This window comes from Leptopilina heterotoma, unplaced genomic scaffold (genome assembly GCF_015476425.1).
Source record: "Leptopilina heterotoma isolate Lh14 unplaced genomic scaffold, ASM1547642v1 Lhet_108, whole genome shotgun sequence".
Classification (NCBI taxonomy): Eukaryota; Metazoa; Arthropoda; class Insecta; order Hymenoptera; family Figitidae; genus Leptopilina; species Leptopilina heterotoma.
The window spans coordinates 2,018,130-2,044,897 of NW_025110825.1; the positions used below are offsets into that span (position 1 = coordinate 2,018,130).

General features: G+C 21.4%; 1 protein-coding gene across 3 annotated transcripts in view; it reads right to left on the reverse strand.

Moving 5' to 3' along the window:
- Positions 1 to 816: 816 nt before the first annotated feature.
- LOC122503163 (box A-binding factor-like) overlaps positions 817 to 26,768 on the reverse strand; it is a 118,796-nt gene continuing 92,844 nt past the window's right edge. Inside the window, exons 4-9 of one of the 3 annotated variants that reach the window (XM_043613623.1) lie at positions 22,552 to 22,688; positions 21,701 to 22,018; positions 10,594 to 10,769; positions 6,174 to 6,468; positions 5,564 to 5,615; positions 2,810 to 2,946 (exon numbers count right to left, since the gene is read on the reverse strand). In XM_043613623.1, the coding sequence (XP_043469558.1) occupies positions 5,581 to 5,615; positions 6,174 to 6,468; positions 10,594 to 10,769; positions 21,701 to 22,018; positions 22,552 to 22,688 (961 nt within the window). In that variant the 3' untranslated portion in view covers positions 2,810 to 2,946; positions 5,564 to 5,580. Of the gene's footprint in view, positions 2,947 to 5,563; positions 5,616 to 6,173; positions 6,469 to 9,515; positions 9,602 to 10,593; positions 10,770 to 21,700; positions 22,019 to 22,551; positions 22,689 to 26,768 lie in introns of all 3 variants that reach the window. The other 2 variants (XM_043613617.1, XM_043613611.1) reach the window with 2 other exon arrangements.

Genomic DNA, 26,768 nt, shown 5'->3' on the forward strand with positions numbered 1-26,768 from the left:
TCTAATTTTAATTTAAATATAAGTTAATAAAATTTTAAATAATTCAAAATAATTTAAAATAATTTAATATTTTTTTATAATTTTTATATAATTTAAATATCATTTTATATTCAAATTAAATTATTTTTATATTTAAAATTATTTATTTGCTTTAATTAAATAATAATTAAATTAAATTTATTTCTTTTATATTTTAGTTTTTTATTATTATTTAATAAATTTAATAATTATTATGAAATTAAATAGTTTTTATTTAAACTTCTGTCTTTTTATATTATTTAAATAAAAAAAATTTAGGTAGGTACTATTTTTAATTAAAGATCATTTATATTGAATTTAATTACAAATATTATATAATTTTAATCAATGATTGTAAAGAAAATTTTAAAATATAAAAAATGTGCCTACAAATAAATATAAATTTATATTTTACCTTTGAAACCAAAGGACTATTTAAATTTCTGTCTTTTTATATTTAAATACAAAAAATTTAGGTACTATTTTTAATTAAAGATCATTTATATTTAATTTAATTACGAATATTATATAATTTTAATTAATGATTGTAAAGAAAATTTTAAAATATAAAAAATGTACCTACAAATAAATATAAATTTATATTTAACGTTTACAACCAAAAGACAAAAACTGTATTATAAATTTATAATAAATAAATCTACACTTAAATAAAAATAAATTACAGTAAAAAATAATTTATATTTTGAAAATTTATTCCTAGTAAACAATCACGTGCGATAAAAATACCACAAGACGAAAGTCCTGTGAAGGTAAGAAATAAAACCTCAATAAACATCCTTTTTTTTAAATATCCCGCTTTATTAGCAAATATTCATGGCTGACTCGTTAAAAATATATTGTGAAAATATATATTACACGTAAATACATTCTTTTTTTCTGATTTTTCGCTTCAGCTGTATAACATCTTTTAAAAACTATTGTCTAAAAAATATTTTTTCATTTCGTTTAAATGTTTTTGGTTTTTTTTCCATTCTTATTCGACGAAAAACTGAATGTATATAAATTCTCAAGAGAATGTATTCGTTGCCTTTTATTTGTAAACATTTTTTTTAAACATATTCTAGAACGTTAAGTCTATATATATATATATATAATTTTTTTTCATCCTAACTTTATTATTAAAAACTAAAAAATAACGTATTTACAGAGACATTGACGAATTCAATTTGGCATCGTTTTTAAAAGCTTGCACAATAAAAGTTTATTAAGAATCTTAAAGAGTCTTTGGTAGAAAAGAAGAGAGAGACAGAGAGAAAAACAATTAGTTCCATACTAAAGTAAAGTAAAAATTTTATACTACTTAGGCACTTTTTTTTACTATTTACAGAAACAAAAAAAAAAAAAAGAAAACTATATTGTCGAACTTCTTTTCCACTGAATTCGATCATGTCATGATCAGTCTTCCAAAACAAAAAGAAAAAAAAATTTTTATATCAAAACTTCAATGAGTTTGGAAACTTAAAAAATTTAGAAACAAAAAGTACAATATGCAAAATCTCTAGGGATGTAAAATTTTTGTCTCAGAAAAAATAGAATTCCGAGAAAAAAATCTCAATAAGTATTTTTTTCAAATTAGAATATTCGAAATTCTTACTAAAGAAGGAAAATAAAATCTTAATAAAAAAAAAAAAATAATACAAACAAAAGGAGAAAATCGTTAGTCTCTGAAATTTGGGCTAATACAATTTTCCTATATACAGAAAAGAAATTAATTTCTTTCAGGAAATATTCAATAATAAGTATGTACAGTATCATAGACACACAATTATTTACATACTCGCACACAATTTATATTCGCACTCGCGAATTTTATTTTAATTCATAGAAAAACAAGGCACTCTTGAGATAATTTTCCGCACAAAAAAAATATATACTTTTTTTTTAAAATACATCCTGCATTTTTCTTTTAATATTTAATTTTATATGTATTTTCATTCAATACATTAACTACTTTTTTTTTATTAAAAAAAAAAAAAAACTTGTTTGACTTCAAAAAGACAAGTATCAGTCAGTGGCGTCAAGAGAGCAATAATATTTTAAAAAAACACATTTATAACTAAACTTAAAAATAAAATAAATTGTTTAAAATATTTTATATATTCGATTTAAAATAATATTTATAAATTAAATAATAATTTTTGCCGCAATAAAAAGTCAGAAATCATAATTAAAAATCGCAAAATTCATCATATAAAACTATTTCAAACAATTTTTTTCTTTTCAAAACAAACCATTGCTTTCGTGACACTGCTTAAACACATTATGTCCTTCAGATAATAAAAATAAAACTACTTTTTTTAAAAAAAAGAAATAAAATATTCAAAATTTGAAAAAAGGGTTTAAAAAATTTTTTTGTTTAACATATTAAACAGTAATAATTATGAAACTTAACAACAAAATTTCTGGTATACTAAAGTATGAGATTCAATTTTTTTTACGTGAATTTTTTCTTTTTTTAAAAAATTGTTTTTTAGCCAGAGTGACCAATACCATTAATTAAAACAGTTGACCTTTCTAACTGATTGTTGTCCAATTTTTGTCGTTTCCTCGGTGGTGCTGAGGAGCAATTTTCCAATGTGACAATATGGGGCGATGAAAGTTGATGCTCGGGCGATTGTCCGGCAGAAACTAAAATTGGCGAACGTGCCGAACAAGGTGGCGAGGGACATTCAACTTTCAATGAATGACTGTCAATTAATTGATGCTGCTGTGGTTGCTGCTGCTGTTGTTGTTGCTGTTGTTGATGCTGTTGAGTGACAGTCATATCGTAAAATGATCCCAACATTGGCGTTTGATATGCATTCGTGGAAAGTCTACTTCCTGCCTGAGAACTTGAACTGTACAACGAGTTTGCATAATTTCCCTGGGAGACACTTGTGTGAGCCATTCTCAAATCATTGAAATTATCTGGAAATGCAAAATTTACACATTCTTTAATCCAAAATGAAACGTTATATTTATTTATTTATTAATATTAAATATTAATTAACTAATTAAATTATTTATTTATTAATATTAATTTATTTATTTATTTACTTATTAATAAATTTATTATCTTCCTTAGTTTCAAATTGAAAGTGAATTTAATTCTTAATTATACAAAATTAAACTTCATATTTATTTAACTTCTTTAATATATTTTTATTAATTAATTTAATTTAAACCGTAAAGTTTTACGGGCGTATTTAATTTTTTATTATCATGGAAATTACAAAATTTTTTTATTTTCAAATATCGACTTTAATTTTTCAATAATTTTAGACTGAAAATTAAAAAAAGGAATTCACTTATTAATTAATAATTAATTATTATTATTAATAAATTAACTAATTAATTATTCTTCATAGAAACTCAATTATATCACAAAAGTAATTAAATTCTTCGCGAGAATTCAATTATTTTTAATAAATTTTTTTTGCAAGAATTCAAATTATTTTCAATAATATAACATTCTTTTCAATAATTCAATTGCTTTTAATAAAATTTTAATAGATTTCCTCCAAAGAATTCAATTATTTTGAATAATTTTAATAAAATTCTTAGCGCAGAAATTCAGTTATTTCCAAAAATAATAAAATTATTCGCAGCATTTCATTAGGTATATTTAATGAATTTAATAAAATTTTTCGCAAGAATTCAATTATTTTCAATAATAAAATTCTTTGAAACAATTCAATTATTTTCAGTACAATTTTAATCATTTTTCGCTAAAAAAAATTCAGTTATTTTGAATAATTTTAATGAAATTCTTTTTATAAATTCAAGTATATTTCCAAAAATTATAAAAAACTTTATAAAAATTCAATAATTTTCAAAAATAATAAAATTGTCTGCAGAAATTCAATAATTAAAAAAAAATTGTTATAATATTCTTTAAAACAATTTAATTATTTTCCAAAACTTTAATAATATTCTACAAAAGAATTCAATTATTTTTATTCATCATAAAAATTCAATTAATTTCCAAAAATAATAAAATTCTTCGTAAAAATTCAATTATTTTCAAAAATAATAAATTTCTTCGTAGAAATTCCTAAATTTTTAATAATAAGAAAATTCTTCGTAAAAAATTCAGTTAGTCTTAAAAATAATAAAATTCTTCATAAAAATTCAATTGTGACGCGATCTGAAGAAAGGGACCTTAGAAGCAAAAAATTATAGGTTATGTTTGCAATTTTTTAAATGAAAATACAAAAAAAGGATCAACTGTCAATATAAATCATTGAAGTTTAAGTCTTCATTAAAACTAAAATATTTAATAAACACTGATTTAAATTCGAAATAAGTAAAAAGAAACTTTCAAACAAGAAAAAAATAACTCTAACCCAACCTTAAAATGATTTGCTTCTAAGGTCCCTTTCTTCAGATCGCGTCACAATTATTTCCTAAAATGATAAAATTATTTGCAGCATTTAATTATATTTAATGAATTTAATAAAATTTTTCACGCAAGAATTCCATTATTTTCAATAATAAAATTCTTTGAAATAATTTAATTATTTTCAGTACAATTTTAATAATTTTTCGCTAAAAAAAATTCAATTATTTTAAATAATTTTAATGAAGTTCTTTTTCTAAATTCAAGTATATTTCTAAAAATTTTTTAAATATTTATAGAAATTCAATAATTTCCAAAAATAATAAAATTGTCGGCAGAAATTCAATTATTTAAAAAAATGTTAAATAATATTCTTCAAAGCAATTTAATTATTTTTCAAAACTTTAATAATATTCTACAAAAGAATTCAATTTATTTCATTCATCATAAAATTTCAATTAATTTCCAAAAATAATAAAATTCTTCGTAGAAATTCAATTTTTTTCAACAATAATAAAATTCTTCGTAGATATTCAATTATTTTTAATAATAATAAAATTCTTCGTAGAAATTCAATTATTTTTAAAAATAATAAAATTCTTCATAAAAATTCAATTAGTTCCAAAAATAATAAACTTCTTCACAGGAAATAAATAATTTTTAATAATTTTAATAAACAACAATTTTAATGAAATTCTTCAAAAGAATTAAATTACTTTCCAAAATTTTAATAAGATTTGTTATAAAAACTCACTTTTAATACAATTTTAATTAAATAATTTAATAAAATAAAACTTTTAAATTTAAATTAAAAAATAAATTATGATTTATATTTCAAAACAATTTTGTTTTAATTTTTGTAATTATTTAATTTTCAAAGCAGTAAATTAGAATTTTATTTATTTAAAAATTTTAAATAGTTAGAGACAAAAATTATTATCAAAGAAATTCAAAAGGAAACTTATTATTCATTTATTTATTTTTATAAATAAATTTATTATTGAATTTAATTTAACAGTGAATTATAAAATATTGTAGAATTTAAAAATAAATTAAATTTACAATTAGCAAACAATAAAATAAAACTATTGTTTATAGAAAAACTTAATAAAGAATTAATTTCGTATTCAGTAATAAGTCTTCAATTAAAATTGAAAAATTTAACTATAAACAAAGTTCGAATTTTTAATATTCTTTTACTTTTACCTTTTCTTTTATCCATTTCATTGAAAATTAGTTAAATATTGCTGTACATGAACTGGAAAATTTAAATATTGAATTGTATTTCTTTTGACAAAAATTCAATTTATTTTATTTGTATAAAAAAATCGTTTATTAAAATTTATTATTTTTTTCCCTACATTAAAGTGAAAAAAACATTTTTTTGATTAAAATAAATATTTTCTTGATTAAAATAATTTTTACTTAAACTCAATAATTTTTAATGTTTAATAAATTATTATTACTAATTTATTTTAGTTTATCTTTATTTAAATAATAAATTAAATATATTTCCTTAAAATACTGAAATTATTGGTTCAAATACAATTTCTTTGACTTAAATAAAATTTATTTGATTCAAGTAAATATTTAATTCATAATAGACCATTAATCGATTAATTGAATTAAATAAATTTTTTTCCAGTGTAAAAATATTTATTAAAATTTAACATGACCTTCCTTTCAATATGTTAAAAATATTTATTCAAATTTATCAATTTCTTTTCCACAATATATTAAAAAAGCAAAAAAAAAAAAAAAATATATTAAAATTTTTAAGTAGAAATTTACATGAAAAAAATTCTTAAATACATACCTGGATCAAATTTGAAGTTATTGTTATTATTGTTGTTGGTATTATTATTGTTATTGATGCAAGGAGCCGCATTCGCTGAGATCTGAGTGTTGGATGCTTTTATTGTGCCCTTTTGCTTTCGCTTGCGAGTTTGAATTGTCTCCTTCTTCATTGCCAGTGGCCTATTGACTCCATGGAGTTTAAAATACAATCCGCAAGCATTGCAAACGGACTCTCCCATTTGATTGCGACGCCATAGTGAAGTTGCACCCGTATGGCAATTGCTGCATTGAAGTCCCGTTCGTCTCGTGGCGGACTATATTCAAAATAGAAAAGAAAATATTTTATTTCACGTTTTACATCCCAGACTCTTTCCAATTTAAAGATTGATTCCCGAAAAAATTCAAAAAACCGTCCACTATACAATGAAAGAAAAATTTATTTGATTCAAATCTTGACTGTTATCAAATAAATATTCATTTAAATCGAACGATTTTTATTTTAATCAAATAAATATTTACTTGCATCAAGGAATTTTTATTTTAATCAAATATTTACTTGAATCAAACGATTTTTAATTTAATCAAAGAAATATTTACTTGAATCCAGGAATTTCTATTTTAATTCACTAAATATTTACTTGAATCAAAGAATATTTATTTTAATCCACTAAATATTTACTTGAATCAAGGAATTTTTATTTTAATCAAATAAACATTTACAGGAATCAAAAAATTTTTTAATCAAATAAATATTGACTTGGATCAAATAATTTTCAATTAAGTCAAATAAATATTGTCTTGGATTAAATAATTTTTATTTAAGTCGAAGAATAAATATTGACTTGGACCAAATAATTTTTATTCAAATCCACTAAATAATTATTTAAATCAAAGAATTTTGTAATTAATCAAATAAATATTTACTGGATTCAAACAATTTTTATTTAAATCAAATAAACTGTCAATAATTCCAGTATTTAAAGCAAATTTAAAAATTTAATTAATTGAATTAAAAACTATTTGATACAAATAAATATTTATTTACTAATAGAGAAGCAGACGTTTATTTGAATTAATTAAAATTTTTTATCAGTGTTTTTTTGTTGCTATTAATAAATAAATGAGATCAATCTTCAATTGGAGAGAAACTGGGAAACTTAATTTAAAAATTCTCAAAAAAAATAGGTTTTTGGTCACCAAGAAAGAAAATTTAGAAATCCAATAATTATTTTTACCATTTAAATTATTATTATATGATTATTATTCAAATATTTTATTAATAAGCAAGAAAAAAATTATTACAAAAAAATTTGTATTAAAAAATAATTTTTATTAAAAAAAATTGTTCAAAAAAAAATTGATTGACAACAGAATTTTTCAAAGAAAAATTGATAGACAAAAAAATTGTTTGTTTTATTTTTAAGAAACTAGTTAGACAATCGAAAGTAAGAAGAAAATGATAAATTAATGAAAGTGTCAGACAAAAAGCAAATTATTCATAATTATTTACAATAAATTTCCATCTATAAATATTTCACATTTTTCAATAAATTAAGAAAAGAGGAAGCAACTGTTTTAGTACCCAAAGGTGTCTTGCACAAAAGTACGTTTTTCACATAAAGAAAATATTTTTAGTATCAAAACCATAATAATTGCAAAAAATTAATCATCAATTGACGATATTTCTAAATAAATTGAAATAAATAAATATTTATGTATATTTATTTATTTTTCTATTTTTATACTCTTAATATAATATATAAATAAATGTAAATAAATGTTTTACAATTTAAATATTTAACAATATCAGAAATATTAAAAAAAAAAATTTTCTATTTTCCAATTGCCATAAGATTGAAATTTCAAAATTAATGGCATTAAAAAAATACAAATAACATTAATTTTAATATAAAAACAAATAAAAAAAAATTTTATTTTCTTAAATTACCGTCTTTTTACAAGAGACCTTTGACTATCAAGATCAACCGGAGAAGAGGAAATAAAGCCACCACCTCGCGCAAAGTCACGCTTGCCTGTAAATTCATCAATATCAGTAAATTAAATTTTCTGTTTTGAAACATTTTTGAAAAATTGAATAAAAAAGTGCTTTTTCTTTTTCTAAAAAATAAGATACAAATTGTACCTTTTTTCAAAAGAAATAATCCAAATTGTACCTTTTTCAAAAGAAAAGATACAAATTATACTTTTTTCGAAAGAAAAGATAAAAATTGTACCTTTTTTTTTTGAAGAAAAGATACAAAATTATTAATTTTTTTTTCTTTTTGTATAAAATATTTTATTTCTGTCCAGGCTTAAAACGTGATTTCGGAAAGGAGAGTGGTTATACCATGGGTATAGTGGCACCTCAAGCTACGACAGATCTCGAAAACAGAAATGGTGAAAAATGAGGTGCATACAGAAAAACAAAAGTGGAGAGAAATCCTAAAAATGACGTGAATGATGAATTTTCCCTGGAACTTTTTACATTAAAAAATATTTCAATTCCCTTCCTTCTCTTTTTCGTTTGAATCTTGAATTTTAAAAAACTAATTTTTTTTTCATAAAAATTTTCGGGTTTGATTCCTAAAATTAAAAACAGAAAAGACCTAAAATTTTACACAAAAGAATTTTTCAAATTTCCATTTAAAATTGTTTCGAAAATTTAAATAAAAAATGGATTTAATATTTATTAAATAAAAAATAAATTTAATTAAAAAATGAATTTAATATTTATTATAATTAAAAAATGGATTTAATATTTGTTAAATAAAAAATAAATTAAATATTTATTTATTGAATAAAAAATAAATTTAATATTTATTTATTAAATTAAAAATAAATTAACATAGACAAATTCTGTCCGAAAAAATATATTTACCGAATAAAAATTTTTTCTTCACTCGAAATAAACAAAAGAATTTACTTTTAGAGTAAATAACAAACTAAATTAAAAATCAAATCAATTGTTCAAAATTTGCCGAATTTTTGCAAATTTAGTCTTGAATTCCGTTAAGAAATTTTCGGAATGCTCTTGATTTTTTTACAACTTTATCAAAATTTTATATTTATAAAGAAAATTAATTAAAATTGTTTATAATTATATAAAAGAGGGAAGAAAAAAATTTTAAAGTAAATAAAGTAAGTAAATAAATTTTAGTTAAAATAAAGAAAAAAATTGAGAAAACGCAGCTAGAGGATGAAATCTAGAATATGGAACTAATAAAAAAAGAGAGGAGAAGAAAAATGAAGAAAATTAGAGACGAAGAGAAAAAAAATGATAATGAAGAGATGATGCGCATAGAGAAAGTGATAAAAAAGAGATACGAAATTAGATAATGTTGGGGCGGGGGATGACACCTACCAAACGGCGGCCCGATTTCTCCTCATGAGCGCGAGGTGCGCCACTATACCCATAGAAGCTTTTGCAGAATTCGCCCTGGTCCGCCACTGAAACAGACAGGAGGCCATACGTTAGGGGTGTTTACACCAAAAACATGCTTTTTTTCTAAAAACATTTTCATTTTTTTTTTGTTCATGTGTATACTAAAAAATTGGCCTTACAATTTCGATTAACGACTTTTCTTTCAAAAGATTTTCTCTTCAAAGATTTTTTTTTCAAAACATTTTTTTTTCAAAACATTTTTTTTTCTTAAAAAATTTTTCCTGTTTCTTTAATTTAAATATTAATTGCAACTTTCACACCACGGGCGAATTTCTACATAGGCTCCTGATCGCCTTTTTTTGCGGCTATCTTTTTTTTGCCACGGGTCGAGCACGAGATTTTTTCCTCCCCCCACACAAACTTTGATTTTTATTTTCTTGCTTCCTCTTTGTCTGATTTTCTATCTTATATTTCTAAGGTACATAAATTTAATTTTTTTCTATCTATATAAATAAATAATTTATTTATTTAAATAAATTGAAAAAAATTGAATTTATTTGAATATCATTTAAATTTATTTGAATTATAATCTAATAAACTTTATTCGAACCAAAAATTTCTTTATTCAAGATTGCATAAAATGAATTATAATTTAAAAATAATTAATTATTTCAAATAAAGAAAGCAATAAATAATTTTTGAAATAAAAAATAAATAATTAATGAAATAAAAAATAAATAATTAATGAATTAAAAAATAAATAATTGTTGAAATACAAAATAAATAAATAATTGTTGAAATAAAAAAAAAAATAATTATTAAAATAGAAAAAGGAGTAAATTATTAATTACTGGAACAAAAAAAGAAATTAATAAATAATTATTGAAGTAAAAAATTGAATAAATAAATAATAAATTATTGAAAGACAAAAAATTACTGGAAAAAAAATATTTATTAATAAATAAAATAAATAAAATAAATAAAATAATTATTAAAATTAAAAAAAAAAGTGAAAAATGATGCTTTCTCGTGTGACCTGGGCGGGATTACATCTTACCAGGCGCCGAGTTTGTTTGACCAATGGTCGATTCATTCCATTCATCTTGTGATAGAGTCCGCATGCGTTGCAGAGATAATGTCCGGTCCCGTCCCTTCGCCACAAAGGGGTGGAAATCGCCCCACAATTAACACACTCACGACCCTCCGTAAAGAATTCCACCTCATTGTTGTGCACTGTGTATATATTTCAGACAGACTCGTGAATTCGATTCTATTTTTTTTTCTTATTTTTTTTAATTAAACTAAAGGCACAATTTCATCCTAATGATAAAGTATATGTGTAATTTTGTTCCTATTTATGCAATTTATTATTTTTCATTTACATTTTTATTATTTATTAAATAATAATAATAGAAAAAAAATTCGTCTCCTTCCTCACCCCTGATTCAGGAAAAAAAAAATTTTATCTGGAACAGCGATAAGTTTCTCTAGAATAGCGAAAGACTTAACAACTAAAAATTTGGCTAATCTAGTGAAAATTGTAGCTGTTCCAAATGAATATTTTTTTTCCATAAAGCATTTAAATTCTATTTCAAAAAAAAGAAAGATAACTTATTAAATTAATAAATATTAATAAATTAATAATATTTTTTAAATTTTCTCTCTTTTTAAATTTTATATATAAGAAAGAAATTTCTGAAAAATGTAGATTATTTTTTAAATGTATAAAAACGAGAGATTGTTTTAATAGTAAAAAAATCCCTTTTTAATAAATAAACCCTTGTTAATTAATAATTAATAAATTCATAGAATTGATAAATATTAAATAGTGTTTCATTTTAAAATTTCGACTATAAAGAAAGTCGTATATTTATTATTCCGCGAAACATAATAGCAAAATTGAGGTCATTTAAAGGGAAGATGAATATAGTAAAAAAAAAAAAAAGTGGATGACGAGCGGATACGACATTATCAGTTTCCGGTTATATTGTTGATAACCATTGTAGAAAATGGGGGACTTCCAACAAACATTTACGTACTGAAAATAATTCGCAATATGCCTTTAAATTACAGTGGAAAATATTTAAATTAAACATTAACGACTTCAAAAGACGAAAATCAACCAAATTTACTTGTTCAATTAATAATTTACCAATAATAATAATAAATTACTATTTATAATAAATAATATAATTTACATGTTTTTTTATATAAAACCGGTAATAATGGTAACAAAAACAGAAAAATAGAAATAATTATTATATAAAAAAATTTTTTTAAAAAGAATTTATATATAATTACAATTAATTAATTAATTAATTAATTACAATTAAATAAATTATTATTAATATTATTATTACTATTATCATAATTAAATTTGTTATTCAGAGAGACTCAATAACAAATTTATTATATAAATTTGTTATTGTTAAATAAATTAAAAATTAATTAATTTAATTTTTATTAATTAAATTTATTATATAAATTTATTATTGTTTATAATTTAATACTTAATATTTTTCGATATTCAAATAATATAAATAAAATTGATGGCTGTTGATTGAAAAAAAAAAAAAATAATTGAGAAAAAGCGAGAGAAACATCATTATAGAAATGAGTGAAAATGAGAATTATACTCCGTGGGGTCAAAGGACTATATAATTATGTTGACAATATAAACCGACTGAGAAAGCAATAAGATATTATGTAAAAATTATGCTGACTAAAATCTAATGTTCTCTCTTTGATATAAATGCGAATTCTTCCTCTCATCCACCTCGAGAGAGAGAGAGAGCGCGCAGCGCACTTCCATTAAAAAAGATGTACTCGTATTGCGAGTTCGCGTTTTCAAGGCGCCCTTCCTCATCTTACTCGCGGAATGTGCCATTGCCATGGAAATTTGATAAACGTTATTTCTCGAAAATTTCAAATCGCAATTTTCTTTTTTATGCATAAACAAGTACTTTTTTTCTACGTTCAATTAATTTCTCTATACTCAAATAGATTAGATCGATTTGCTGCATCTCAATGAATAAATAAATAAAATTTGAAAATAATAATCGATTATTATTTTTGTATAACGTTTATTATTAATTATTAGGTTATCATTATTATTTCGTAGCCTTCTATTATTTTTTTGAATTTTTAACGAAAATTCTTTTCTAAATTAATTATTTTTTCATAATATTCATCTAAATCAATTATTTTAATAATTCAATAATTAATAATAAAAATATATTAAAAAAACTCAATTAATTTCAAAATTAAAATTTTTCAAAAAATTAAGTTTTTTAAAAATATTTCATTAAATTCATTAAAATTCAATTCATTATTTCTAAAAATTGCTACTATTTGTAAATTCCTCAAAATTCAATTATTTTCTGGAATTTTTAACTAAAATTCTTCTCTAAATCAATAATTTTTAATAATGTTCATCTTAATAAATTATTTGAATAACCGAATAATTAATAATTACAAATGTATTAAAAAATTCAATTAATTTAAAAAAAATGGGAATTAAAATTTTTCAAAAAATTAAATTCTACAGAATTATTAATTAAAACTATTAAAAATTCATATTTTCGAAAATTATAATTTGTATAACTTCTACAAAATACAATTACTTTTTTTTTAGAGTTTTTGACTCAAATTCTTCTGTAAATCAATTATTTTTTGTCATTAAATAATTAATATTTAAATATATATCAAAGTCTTCAACTAATTTTAGAACAATTGAAATTAAAATTTCTCAAAAAAATTTTTTCGACAGAATTGTTAATTTAAAGATTTCAAAAAAAATAATTGAATTTTAAATAGGTTCTAAATTAGTACTTTAAACCTTTTCAAAATTCAATTATTTCTAAAAATTCACGCTATAATGCTTTTAATATTCAATTATTATTTAAAATTCTAATTGAAATTCAATTATTTAAATACAAAAATAAATAATTTATTGAAAAATTAAATGTGTCTTAAAATTGAATTCTCATAAAGAATTTTATCAATAAGTTTTTAAATAATTAAATTTTTTTGATGAATTTTAGTAAACTTTTTAAGAATAATTACATTTTTCAACGAATTCGATTAAAATTTTATTAAAAATAATTGAAACTCTGCGATGAGATTGATTATTTATGAAAATAATTGAATTCCGAAGAAGAATTTTATTATTTTCGAAAAGAATTGAATCCCTGTAAAGAATTTCATTATTCACAAAAATAATTGAATTATTGTGAAGAAATTTATAAGAAAAAATTGTAAATAATTGAATTCCTGTGAAATTTTTCTTATTATATGAAAATAATTCAATGTTTGCGTAGAATTTTATTAAAAATTTTTTTAAATAATTGAATTCTTTTTGAAAATTTTCTTGAAATATAAATAATATTAAAAATCATTGAATTGACGAATATCTTTAAAAATAATTGAAATTTTGCCAAGAATTTTATTAAAATTTTTGAAAATAATTGAATTTTGGAAAAGAATTTTATTAATTTATAAAATAAATTGAAATTTTGTCAAGAATTTTAAAAGAAATAATAATAATTGAATTTCTGCAATTATTTTTACTTCTCCAAAATTCAATTTTTTAATTGCGTTTTTAACTAAAATTCTCCCATTATTTTTAATAATTAATATTAAATATATATTAAAAACTTTAACTAATAATTTCAGAAGAATTTGAATTATTAAAATTTTTGAAAAATCTAAGTTCTTGAAAATTGCTAATTAAATTAATTCAAAATTATTTATTATTTTTCAGATTCGAATTTAATCCTGCATCCTCTGGGCAAATTTGAATTGAAAACTATTATCAATCCAGTATATAATGGTACACCTAAAGTTTTTTGGTAAGATTTATGTTTCATTTCGCTTATATGTATATAAAAATATTCGACGGAAATAAATTTAAAAGTGATCACTTCAAGTTCACGTATAAATATAAATGGGTGACTCCAATATATTTGAAATTAATTGAAGCCCCTTGGCCACGTGTCCAGGTTCTCTCTCAGGATGATGCACGACAGGGCTGGTATTTTTTTTTTTTTTATTTTTTCTTTCTTTACTAACACACAAAAGTTGAAAGTTTCAGAGAGAAGACGGTAATTCTCGCGATGGCGATGGTGTCTGGTCGGTTAAAAGTTAAACTTAAATTTCTCCGCACACTCGAGACTGCGGTATGTTAAAAGGCCTCTGAATTCGGCAGCCAGCATATGTTACAGGCTTATTTGCCTCATCAAAGAGCCTCTTAAGTTTAAAAACATTTTTTTTTTTTGCTTTTTTTCTTTATAAACCATAATCCATATATTAAAAACCACTTCAATTTTTATAGTCCTTAGACAATTTTTTTTTAATTACCTACGGATATCGTTACATTGACCGTATATTTTTCTTTCACTGCAGTGAAAGAAAAATTTGATTCAATGAAACGATTACTTTTGAATTTTTAAATTTTACTAATAAATAGTAATTTTTACTAATTTTTGTTTTTTATTACTTTTTGCTTTTGAATTTGTAAATTTTACTAATAAATCGAAATTTCTACTAATTTCTCTTTTTTTACTTCTTTTTTCTTTTGAATTAGTAAATTTTACTAACAAATATAGTAATTTCGATAAATTTTTGTTTTTTTAATAATTTCTATTATAAATTTTGTCATTTTTACTACTTTTTGCTTTTGAATTTCTAAATTTGACTAATCAATAGTAATTTCTACTAATTTTTGTTTTTTTACTACTTTTTATTCTTGATTTAGTAAATTTTACTAACAAATAGTAATTTCTATTAATTTTTGTTTTTTTACTACTTCTTGATTTTGAATTAGTAAATTTTACTAATAAATATTAATCTCTACTAATTTTTGTTTTTTAATTATTTTTCGCTTTCGAATTAGTAAATTTAATTATAGTAAATTATTAGAAATTACTATTTATTAGTACATAAAATTTACTAATTTAAAAGCAAAATTTACTAACTTAAAAGCAAAAAGTCAGTCTATAAATATTTTTACTAATTTGAATTAGTGACTGTCTTTTTGCTTTTGAATTTCTAAATTTGACTAATAAATAGTAATTTCTACTAATTTTTTTTTACTATTTTCTTCTATTGAATTCGTAAATTTTACTAATAAATAATAATTTTTACTAATTATTGCTTATTAGTAATTTCTACTAATTTTTGAAGTTTCTTACCATTTTCTGCTTTAGAATTCGTAAATTTTACTAATAAATAGTAATAATTAGTAAATATTACTAATAAATAGTAATTTCTACTAATTTTCGTTTTTTACTACTTTCTGCTTTTGAATTATTAAATTTTACTAATAAATAATAATTTCTACTAATTTATTTGTAAAATTTACTATTTGTACATTTAGTAAAGTAAAATTTTGCTTTTGAATTATTAAATTTTACCAATAAATGGTAATTTCTACTGATTTATTAGTAAAATTTACTAATTTACTAATTCGAAACCAAAATTATTATTTTTTCCCCCGAATCGTTAAATATTAAGAAGAGAAGAAAATAAGGGAAAAGAATTGTTTACTCGTAAAATCTCTTAATAAATAATATTGGAAAAAAATGATGTTGACCTCTGAGATCGCACTAAAGAGTTAATCAGTGCTGAGCAATTACTCTCTAAAGTTCCAAAATTGCGGGTCAATTCTTTTTTTTTTCTTGTTATCAAAACAACTTTTATCAAAGTCCACAATGTCTTAATTATATAGAAATTTCAGTCAATAACGAACGATAAAAAAATACACATTTACATTGGACTTGAGAAGTTGCAAAACGAAAATTGATTACAAAAAATAGTGTTTCCAATTAAAAATCTGTTTAATAATTCAAAAATCTGATTTAAATTTGTGACTGAAAAAAAATTGAGTACTACTGAATTAAATTTTATCACTAATAAATTTTTTTTATAAAAAAAACAGTTTTTAATTGAAAGAATTTAGTTCGATTTAATAAAAATTTGATTGCTAAAAATTTTGTTTGTTTTTGGTTTAAAAAAATTGAATTCGAACTGAATAAAATTTTATTGCTGCAAATTTTCTTTGTCCAAAAAAAATTTTAATTGATAAAATTTAATTTTTTTAATTTTTAATTTGATTTATTTTTAAATTTTATTTTATTATTTTATTATTAATTAAAATTTAATTGTTAAAATTCTTCTTTGTCACAAAAAAAAACAGCTTTGATAGAAAAAAGCCAATGAAATAAAATTCCATTGCTAAAAATTATTTTTGTCAAAGAAAAATATTTTTGATTGAAAAAATATAAAAAATAAAAGACTTTTGTTCATAAGAAAGAGAGAATCATTTGCGTACGTCAAATATATTACTGCATATCAATATTGTATCTGATAATGATGTGAGAAAGATTATCATTCATTTGTATACGTAGGTAGTGACTGAAATACCAAAATTATCATAAACACTTTTATAGAGATAATGAGGAGCCCTATGTATTCTCCATGATATCGTTCGTAGACGCAACGTGATTACACCTACATTAGTAGCTAGGTCAGGGTTGTATCAGTGTTATTCTGTTAATCCGATTATCGCACAATTTTTTTTTCTCCACTAACAGCATACGAATAGAAATTTCAATTCATTTTCTCCAAATTTCCCTTCTAATTTTTTTCTCTTCGAATTTCCTTTTATCAAAATTTTTCTTCTAATTAAATTATTCAAAATTTACTTTCTAATTAAATTTTCCGAAATTCTCCTTCTTATTAAATTATTCGAAACTTTCCTTCTTATTAAATTTTCTAAAGATTCAAAAATTTCTGAAAGATCAAACGAAAGGAATAATTTTTCGCTATAAATATATTTTCAAAAATTAACCGGTTGCACTTAAAATAAAAAAATTGTAATTAAAACATTCTAAAACTTTAAAAATTAATTTTTAATGCATGTCGCAATATTATTGTAATTAAATTTAAATTTGAGGAAAAAATAAATAAATTTCCTTTATTTCCACGTTCAGAATTTTGAATTTTAAATTTTAAATTAAATTATTAATGAATTATAATTTAATTATTATTAATTTATAACTAATAATTAATTATTATTAATTTATAAGTTTTAATTAATTATTATTAATTAATTGTTATTAATTAAATTATTAATTATTAATTTAAATTATTAACTTTAAAATTCCCCTTCTAATTAAATTTCAAAACAGTTCTACTTCATATAAAATTATCTAAAAACCGAACCGCGAGTCAAATTATAATTACAAAAATATTTTCCAAATCTCGAATTCAGAAATTAATAATTCTACTGAAAATAAACATCACATGTCTCAAGTCGTTTATATTCTACAGTGAAAAAACAAAAAAAAAAGTATAACAAACGTTGAATATTTATCAGAATTTTGTACTTATTATTGCTGAAATCTATATGTTCATATATCATGGACAAGAAGCGACGACCGCATCAGTGACCCATGAAAACAAATAAATCACATTGAATATGACGCGATAGTCATTAGCCGCACTATAATATGAAATTCGTTACTCCCCACCTTAATTTTTTACTTCTTCGCGACGTAAACAACAATTTTAAAAAATATTAATAAAAATCTTGACAAGTTTAATATAAATTCTCGCGAAAATAATTTCAATAATTGATGAAAAAAACAAGAAAAAAAATTTATAGTAAAAACTTAAACATTTTTGAATTAAATTTAACAAAAAAAAGTAAAAGAGAGAAAAAAAATTCCTGACTAATTCCGGAATTTTTTTTTCCGGATTTTCCGGATAGTAGACACACTGACACATTAGTATAATATACGACTTCGGTTTATCCAAGTTTCGATGTTGTCAAAAATGACCCAAATTAGTTACAAGTCTGCCAGGCGACCACCTTAATGGTTTTATTCTAAAACGGAGCCTTATTTCTTCTCCTCGCTATTTTTTTAAAGTAACAAATACGAAATTAAAAATACGAAGTAAAAAATCAAAGTAGTAAACGTTTGATTAATAACTTTTTTATATCAGTAAAAATTTTTCTACTTATAAATCAGTTAATTTTGACTTTCTTAAATCTGTAAAAATTATTTCCACTGTCAAATCAGTAAATTTTTACATTTTTATATCAGTAAAAAATTTTCTACTAGTATATTGGTAAATTTTAATTTTTTTCTATTAGTTAACGAAAAGAAGAAAGAAGGAAATATTTTTTTCACCGATAAATCAATAGATTTTATAATTTTTATATCAATAGAATTTTTTTTCTACTCAAAAATCAGTTAATTTCAGTTATTTTATATTGCAAAAAAAATTTTCACAAATCAGTAAATTTTAACTAATTTGAAACCAAAAAATTCATTTTAAACTTTCATCCTCACTTAAATTTAGAAAAATTATTCAATTATATTATTCTTTTTTAATTTCTCCACCAAAAAATTTGCCTAAATTTTTTTTTGTGATTCACAAGAAAAATTGAAAATTGCTTTTAAAAAAATCGACCGCCCTGCGAGTACAACAGAGCACCATGGCTAATATTACATATGACTAAAGTCTGTTCTCGATCAAAGTGCAGAGAAAAACCCATATATATAGACAACACGCCCACCGATTTGTTTGACAATTTCCACACGACCAAATACGATCGAGCACTACCGTCTCTCTCTCTCTTTCTCTTTTTTTAAATGCTTTTACAAATCTACCGCATTCAAATTTACAAACTCTATACCTATAAATCTGTCACTAAACTAATGTGCCCAATTTTTTGGGGAGTCAAGAAAAAAATGAAGAAAAAAAAATGTTCCCGTAAAAATTATGCGACTGGAAATTTATTTTTTTCGAATTATTTTCCTCTTTATGAACAGATGCTGAATATAAAAAATTTTCTTTTCAGAGGGGTCAGTGATTCTTTTTTCAACTTTCTTCCCTTCCTTGCTGTATATACATAATTGAAAACAATCAAACTGGTGCAAATGTAAAATAAATATTGATTTAGTAAAAAATATTTCCTATAACAATATTTTCTAAATATTTCCTAACTAAAGAAAATTATTTCCTGTACTAGGGAAAAACAATTCTAAACTCGAGACAAATGATAATTTATTATGAAATTAATCAAGTTTAGTAATTAATTGTAATTATTCTTTGAAAATATTTTAAAAATTCTTTGTACCGTTAAATTAAATAAAACCATTTTATTAGTTTTACGAATTAAATTTAATAAATTTAATCTAATTGTTTGATTAATTTAATTTTATTATTTTAATTAATTTAATAAATTCAATAAATTTTATTTAATTATAATTCAATTTTATTAGTTTAATAAATTTAATTAATAATTCAGAATTATTTTAATCCAGCAAACTGCGTAATTTTAATATCTATTTTCAATAATATTACCACAAAAAAAAAAATCGTAAAATTTGTTAAAAAACGGAATTTTACTTGGCATTTTTAGCATTATTCGTAATATAATGATGTCACTTTCGTGTATATATATATATAAAAAAAAATTTACTCGGGAGGATATGTTAGCATTGATCTCACGAATCGCGTGATCCGATAAACTACCGAACGTGAGAATATGTCAAGTTTCATATCGTAATTAATAATTGATCCCGTCGCAAATGAAGGAAACTTTGTTCTCTTTTCAGTTTAAAATGAAATTTTCAATAAAACCGAATCAATATAAATAAATTGACTCTCTCTGCGCATATACATATTAATTCACATTCATCACTTGTTGAAAATATCATCAAAGAAAAGAGAGAGAGAGAGAAAAAAAATTAGGTCAAAATTATTTAATATTATTATTCACCATCTCTTCTCTCCGATTCAAGTCTCTCATTTTTTTTATCATCAATTTTTACAAGTTTCTTATTTTTTTCATTACAAATTTTTACAACTCTCTCATAATTTTTAATCATCAATTTTTACAAGTCTCTTATTTTTTTCATCATCAATTTTTTACAAAAGTCTCTTATTTTTTAAAAAATTTTTAAAAAATATTTTTAAAAAAATAAATTGGACAACAAAATTAATTATATAACGAATTAATTTTTATAAAACTGTTTAACTAATAAATTAAATCACAGTTTTTCTAAAGTTATCAAAGCGAGACAAAAATGTATATCAAAACTGTTATACCAAAAATAATTAACAAAAAAATTAATTAAAAAACAAAATAAATTATAGGAAATATATATTAATGCTAACGAAATAATTAAAGAAACTAATTAAACAACAAAATTAATTACATGAAATATTAATTAAAACAAAAATAATTAAAAGAACTAATTAAACAAAACAAAATTATTTTTATGAAATATTAATTATAACAAAACTGATTAAACAACAAAATTAATTATATGAAATATTAATAATAACAAAATAATTAACGAAAATAATTAAACAACAAAATTAATTACATGAAATATTAACTAAAAGAATAGTAATTAAAAAAACCATAATTAAACAAAAAATCTATTTTTGTTGTTTATTCAAATTAATATTAAAAAAAATATTTAAAAGTCAGAGAGAAACAACAACAACAAAGTTAATTATATGAAATATTAATTATAACAAAACTAAACAGCAAAATTAATTACATGAAATATTAATTAAAACAAAAATAATTAACAAAACTTTAATTATTAAACAAAAAATCTATTTTTGTTGGTTGTTCAAATTTAATAGTGAAAAATATTTACAAGACAGAGAGAAAAACAACAACTACAAAGTTTTTGTTGTTATTATCAAATATTTGAAATATTAATGATAACAAAAATAATTAACGAAACTAATTAAACAATAAAATTAATTATACGAAATATTAATTACAACAAAAATAATTAACGAAACTAAATAAACAACAAAATTCATTACATGAAATATTAATTAAAACAAAAATAATTAACAAAACTAATTAAACAAAATTAATTATCGTAAAGAATTAATTGTTGCAAAGCTAATTAACAAATAAATTAAATCATAGTTTTTTCTAAGGATAACAAATTGAGACAAAAGCGTATCAAAACTGTTAAAACAAAAATAATTAACAAAACTAATTTTAAAAAAATCTATTTCTGTTGTTTGTTGAAATGAGAAAACCGGAGAGAAAGAGAGATGCTGGATTAAAAAATACAATTTTACAATTAACAACAATAAAAAAATGAAGAAAAAATACTCACGGGCTGAGAGACTGGCAGCGGCGCTGTGGGAATGCTGAACGGAGGTTGTCGTTGCATTGGATGTTTGTCGTCGCGATGGCGTGCCAACGGTGCTGTATTGCGAGACAAGGGCATCGCCAGACGTCCCATAACTCCACGATGCAACATCCCCAGTGCTCGTTTGATGTGACGTAGGTATATGGTATGGGGGACTGTAATTTCGAAAAGTCGACCGACTTCCGAAGGGTTGAGCGAATGCAGGTAAAGTCTGACGACTCGCTGTTGACGCTGGTTTGCTGCCATAGTCCGGCGATATCTCCGGAAGTGAAGTGTTAAGTGCTGAAAAATGTCCTGTCCTCATTAGCTACGCCCTATTAGTTAACATCCACATTTCACTTTTTTTTACCTTTCTTTTTTTTTCTTTTCTCTCAAAAATCCCTCCGAGATTTCAAAACTTTAATATACACCCAAAAATTCTTCTTCTTTAAAAAAAAAATTTCCATTGACTTGATTTTTTATTTTTTCTTATTTTATTTTCCACTTTCTTTATTTATTCCATTTTTCTTTTTATTTTTCTTTCTATTTTTCTTTTTATTTTCAATTTTTACTCATTTTTCTATTTATTTTTCTATTTTTCCTTTATTTTTCTATTCTTCTTTTTATTTGTGATTTTTTATTTCTAATTTTGTATAAAAAGGCTAGTTTCAATTAAAGCGCCTCGCGACCAAAGTAGTTAGATAATAAATAAATTATTAAATAAAAAACGAAGTAAAATAATAAAAAATAAAATAAGGAAAATTAAAAAAGAATTGAAAAATGACAATGTGAAATATATGTACATAGAATAATTAGATAAAGAACGAATGTTATACCTAAAGCACTCCATAGTGGTGTAGAAGCTACTGTATGATCCGTTGGACTATTTGTTATATAAGGAAGATTATAGTTATTGGTTCCACTCGAATTTCCAATGGTTCCAACACTTCCCAACGAACGATATACTGTGGAACTGTAAACAAAAATTATTTTTAATTAAATTCACGGACAACAATTTAAGTCAAAAAAATTGTTAATTTCAGAAGAAATAATAATAATTGTTATTGCTAATAATAGTAATGATTATCATTATAATATTAATATAAATAATAATTTTATAATAATAATAATAATAATAATAATAATAATAATAATAATAATAATAATAATTATTATTATTATTATTATTATTATTATTATTATTATTATTATTATTATTATTATTATTATTATTATTATTATTATTATTATTATTATTATTATTATTATTATTATTATTATTATTATTATAATTATTATTATTACTAATAAAAGTAATAACAAAAATAATTACGATTAATATAAATAATAATTAAACAACAAAATTAATTCTATAAAAAATTAATTATAATAGAACTAATTAAATAACAAAATAAATTATATAAAATATTTAAAAGAATGAAATAAATAATTAAATAATAAATACAGAACAAAGACAGGGAAGGAGAGATGATGGAGTATAAAAAAAATTAACTAAAATAATAAATAAATAATAATAAAAATATTTACTAATAATATAGGGGAATGTAGTCAAGGTTGGCCTACTGTCTAGGTAGGCCACTCGCGTTTTTTTGTCAAGTTCACTAGCGCCACCTACGCGCATTTTTGTCGAAGCTTGTCTTAGTGAAACCTAACTTTTTGTTCAATTACATTTTCGGAAAATCTAAAATTGTGTTTTCTGTGACGTCGGTACAAAAAAAGCTCAAAAAAAGTTTTGTGCATAATGTGAAAAACCATTAATAAAAGATAAAAAACAAATTGAATCGTCAAGGCAAGTATGCAGAAAATTTGTGGGACTCATGGTTGAAAAGAAAACAAAGTAAAAAATCGAATCCCGAAACGTATTTCTTTATGGTTACAACAATTCGGTAATGTTACTTACTGTCAAGGTCGGCCACTATGTGTTTAAAATGCGCAAAGATGAGGACGAGCTACTTCATTTGCAAAAACTGCAATTCTGTATAACTCATAATATAATTGATCATCTTATTAATAGTTTCATTTAATTTTATTAATATTTTAGTGCAAAATTTTTTTTTATTTATATTTATTTTTTTATATTGTTTATTTTTATTATTTTGTTATTTCATTAAGTTACAAACTGTAAACAATAAAGAATCAATTTTCCGTAACTCCAAACATGTTATTTTATTTTTTAACGATTAATGCCCTTTGAATTTTAAACATGGCCGACCTTGACTGTAATGGCCAACCTGGACTACAAATTTTTTTTTTTTTAAATCTTTATAACTTTTTCATTTTTAAACCTGTCAATTTACTTTGTACAGAAAAAATGTTCCTATTAAACAGGACTTTCCAACCATATACTTCAATTGTCCAAATTTATTTTTAAAAAAAAGTTATAAACAAAAGTCAAAAAGGTGGCCGACCTAGACTATGTTCCCCTATAAATAATAATAATAATAATTACCATTAGTAAAAACAATAATCAAAATAATTACAACTATAATGATAATAATAATTATAATATTAAATAAATATTATTTATACTAATTGTATTTATAATCATACTTAATATAAATTTAAATCAATAATTAATTAATAACAATAACTAAATTATTTAAAAAAATTTATTTACGTAAACAAATTTTTGAGAAAAAGTAAATAAAATTTCAAGAAAGCAGAAATATTGTTGACACTCCTAATGAGATTCTAGTTAAATTGTCGAGACAGAACGGAGGAAGAAATATATAAATTCCGTAACATATTTTAGTTGCCAAATTTTATCTACGGACATGATCAAGTTTTAACTTTGGAAAAATCCTAGAGAGTTATTATTGCGGAGATCAAAAAGCGATAGAGTAAGTATTTAGCGAAAAAAAAAAAAAAAAGAAAAGCGGAAATGAAGGTTTTTGTATTATGTATATGAAGGAGACCCAAATAAAATAACCGGAACTATGGAGTTTTGAGCGTAAAATGCAGAGGCACGTGCCCCGGTACATACTTCCTCTTTCCTTATACTCAAGCACTTAGAACGATTAAAGGCTATATATAAATAGTGGTCACAAGGGACACAACTACTCCATTACTAGTGACCATTCATTTATTTTTTTTTTCCTTTCTTTTTACCTGCCTAGAGAATCGTCTACATACCAGACCCTTTCTCCATTCTTATACAATATGCGGGCGCCACTTGGGGGACAGACCTATTTTCGAGAGAAATAGAGAGAGAGAGAGAGGAATTTGTACAATTTTCATGCAATTTTCTCATTTTACTTGATAGAATTTATTCATAACAATTTATTTATTTTTATTTATTTATTTATTTGTCTATTTATTTATTTATCAATTTATTCATTTAGAATGAAAATTATTTTCAATTCTCGATAAATTTAACTAAATTTTATTAATTACATCTCAAACAATTTAATGCAATTAATTGAAGTATAAAAATTATTTAATTAAAGTAAATTAATAAATTTCTGTATTTATTTAAGTATTTTTTTGTTCATTTATTTATTTGTTTATTAATTTATATATTTGTTTAAATATTTGTATATTTATTTATTAGTTTATATATTTGTTTATGTATTTAGTTATTTTTCTATTTGTTTATTTATTAATGTATTAATTTATGTTTTTATTTATGTATTTATTCATGTTTTTACTTATTCCTCTATTTGTTTATTTATTAATGTATTAATTTATGTTTTTATTTAATTTTTATTTTAAAAAATTTATTTGTTTATTTATTACAACTCAAAATCCATTAAGTGCATAAATTAAGAGATGCGGAATTGTTAATTAAATAAAATAATTAAATTTAATTAAATTCAACAACAAATACATAATAGATAATACAATACAAATACTTAAATACCGAATACATAACAAATTGCGTAATTCACTTAATTGCATTAAATCATTAAATTGCCAAAAATTACTATTTTCCAAAATTTTTCAAAAACAAAAATAAAAATAGAAAAACCTCTTAAATTTATCAAAACTATAAATAAAATCTGACTTCAGAAAAAAAATTACAAAAAACTTAAAAAATTAACCGAAAAAAACAAAAATGTTACGAAAATCGTTAAAAATTCCTTAAATTTAAATTACAACACTAAAACAAAATTTAAAAGTTATTTAAAATTCATTAAAAATTAAACTATAATTAATTAAAAAAGTAATTAAAATACCGTTACGTGACAAAAATGTACACCAAAAAAACTTGAAAGGCATTAAAAAATTAATTTTTTAAAAAAATTCCCCAAAAATAAAAATTTTAATTTTAATCATTTTCTCGCTAAAAAAACAATTAAATTGTGAAAAATTTTTATATAAAACATTTATAACAAAATTCAAGAAACTTAAAAATTAAAATTCAAAATTATTAAACATTATAATAATATTTGTATCAATCAATTTTTTTTATTTATTATTTTTAAATTAATTTATTTATAATTTTAATTTAATTTATTTATATTTAACATTTTAATAATACCTATTGTTAATATTAAATTAATATTAAATTATATAAATTTAATAATTATTAAATAATTGTTTATTAAAAGAAAGTGTTTTTTTGAAATATTGAGGTGCAAAAATTTTTGACCAAATAAAATTTATCAAAAAAAGTCTAATTTCTATTTTTAAATTTTTTTTGAAATTTCTACGTTTATCAATAACTTGTGTTGCACTAATAGAAATTATTCTCAATCTAAAAAAAGTTTTTTTTTTAAATAAAAAAAACCTCCCCTTATCAATAATTCTCTTAACCTATTTACTGATTAGATAAATAGGTGAATATTTATTTTTTCCTGCAAACAACAACAAATCGTTATTTGTAAATAAACAACACAACATTCTAATCAGAATTTTTCAAAATCCTTCCCAGGTATATTGACTACCCTAATTATTTTTAAGTGCTTCTTGCGCCAATTAAACAATTTAATATCAATTTTTGCTGCAATTTATTATTTTATACTTAATTAGTTTCCTTTATCGATTGAAATAAATCTCATTGATAAATTATAACAAAAAGCAACTGTGAACT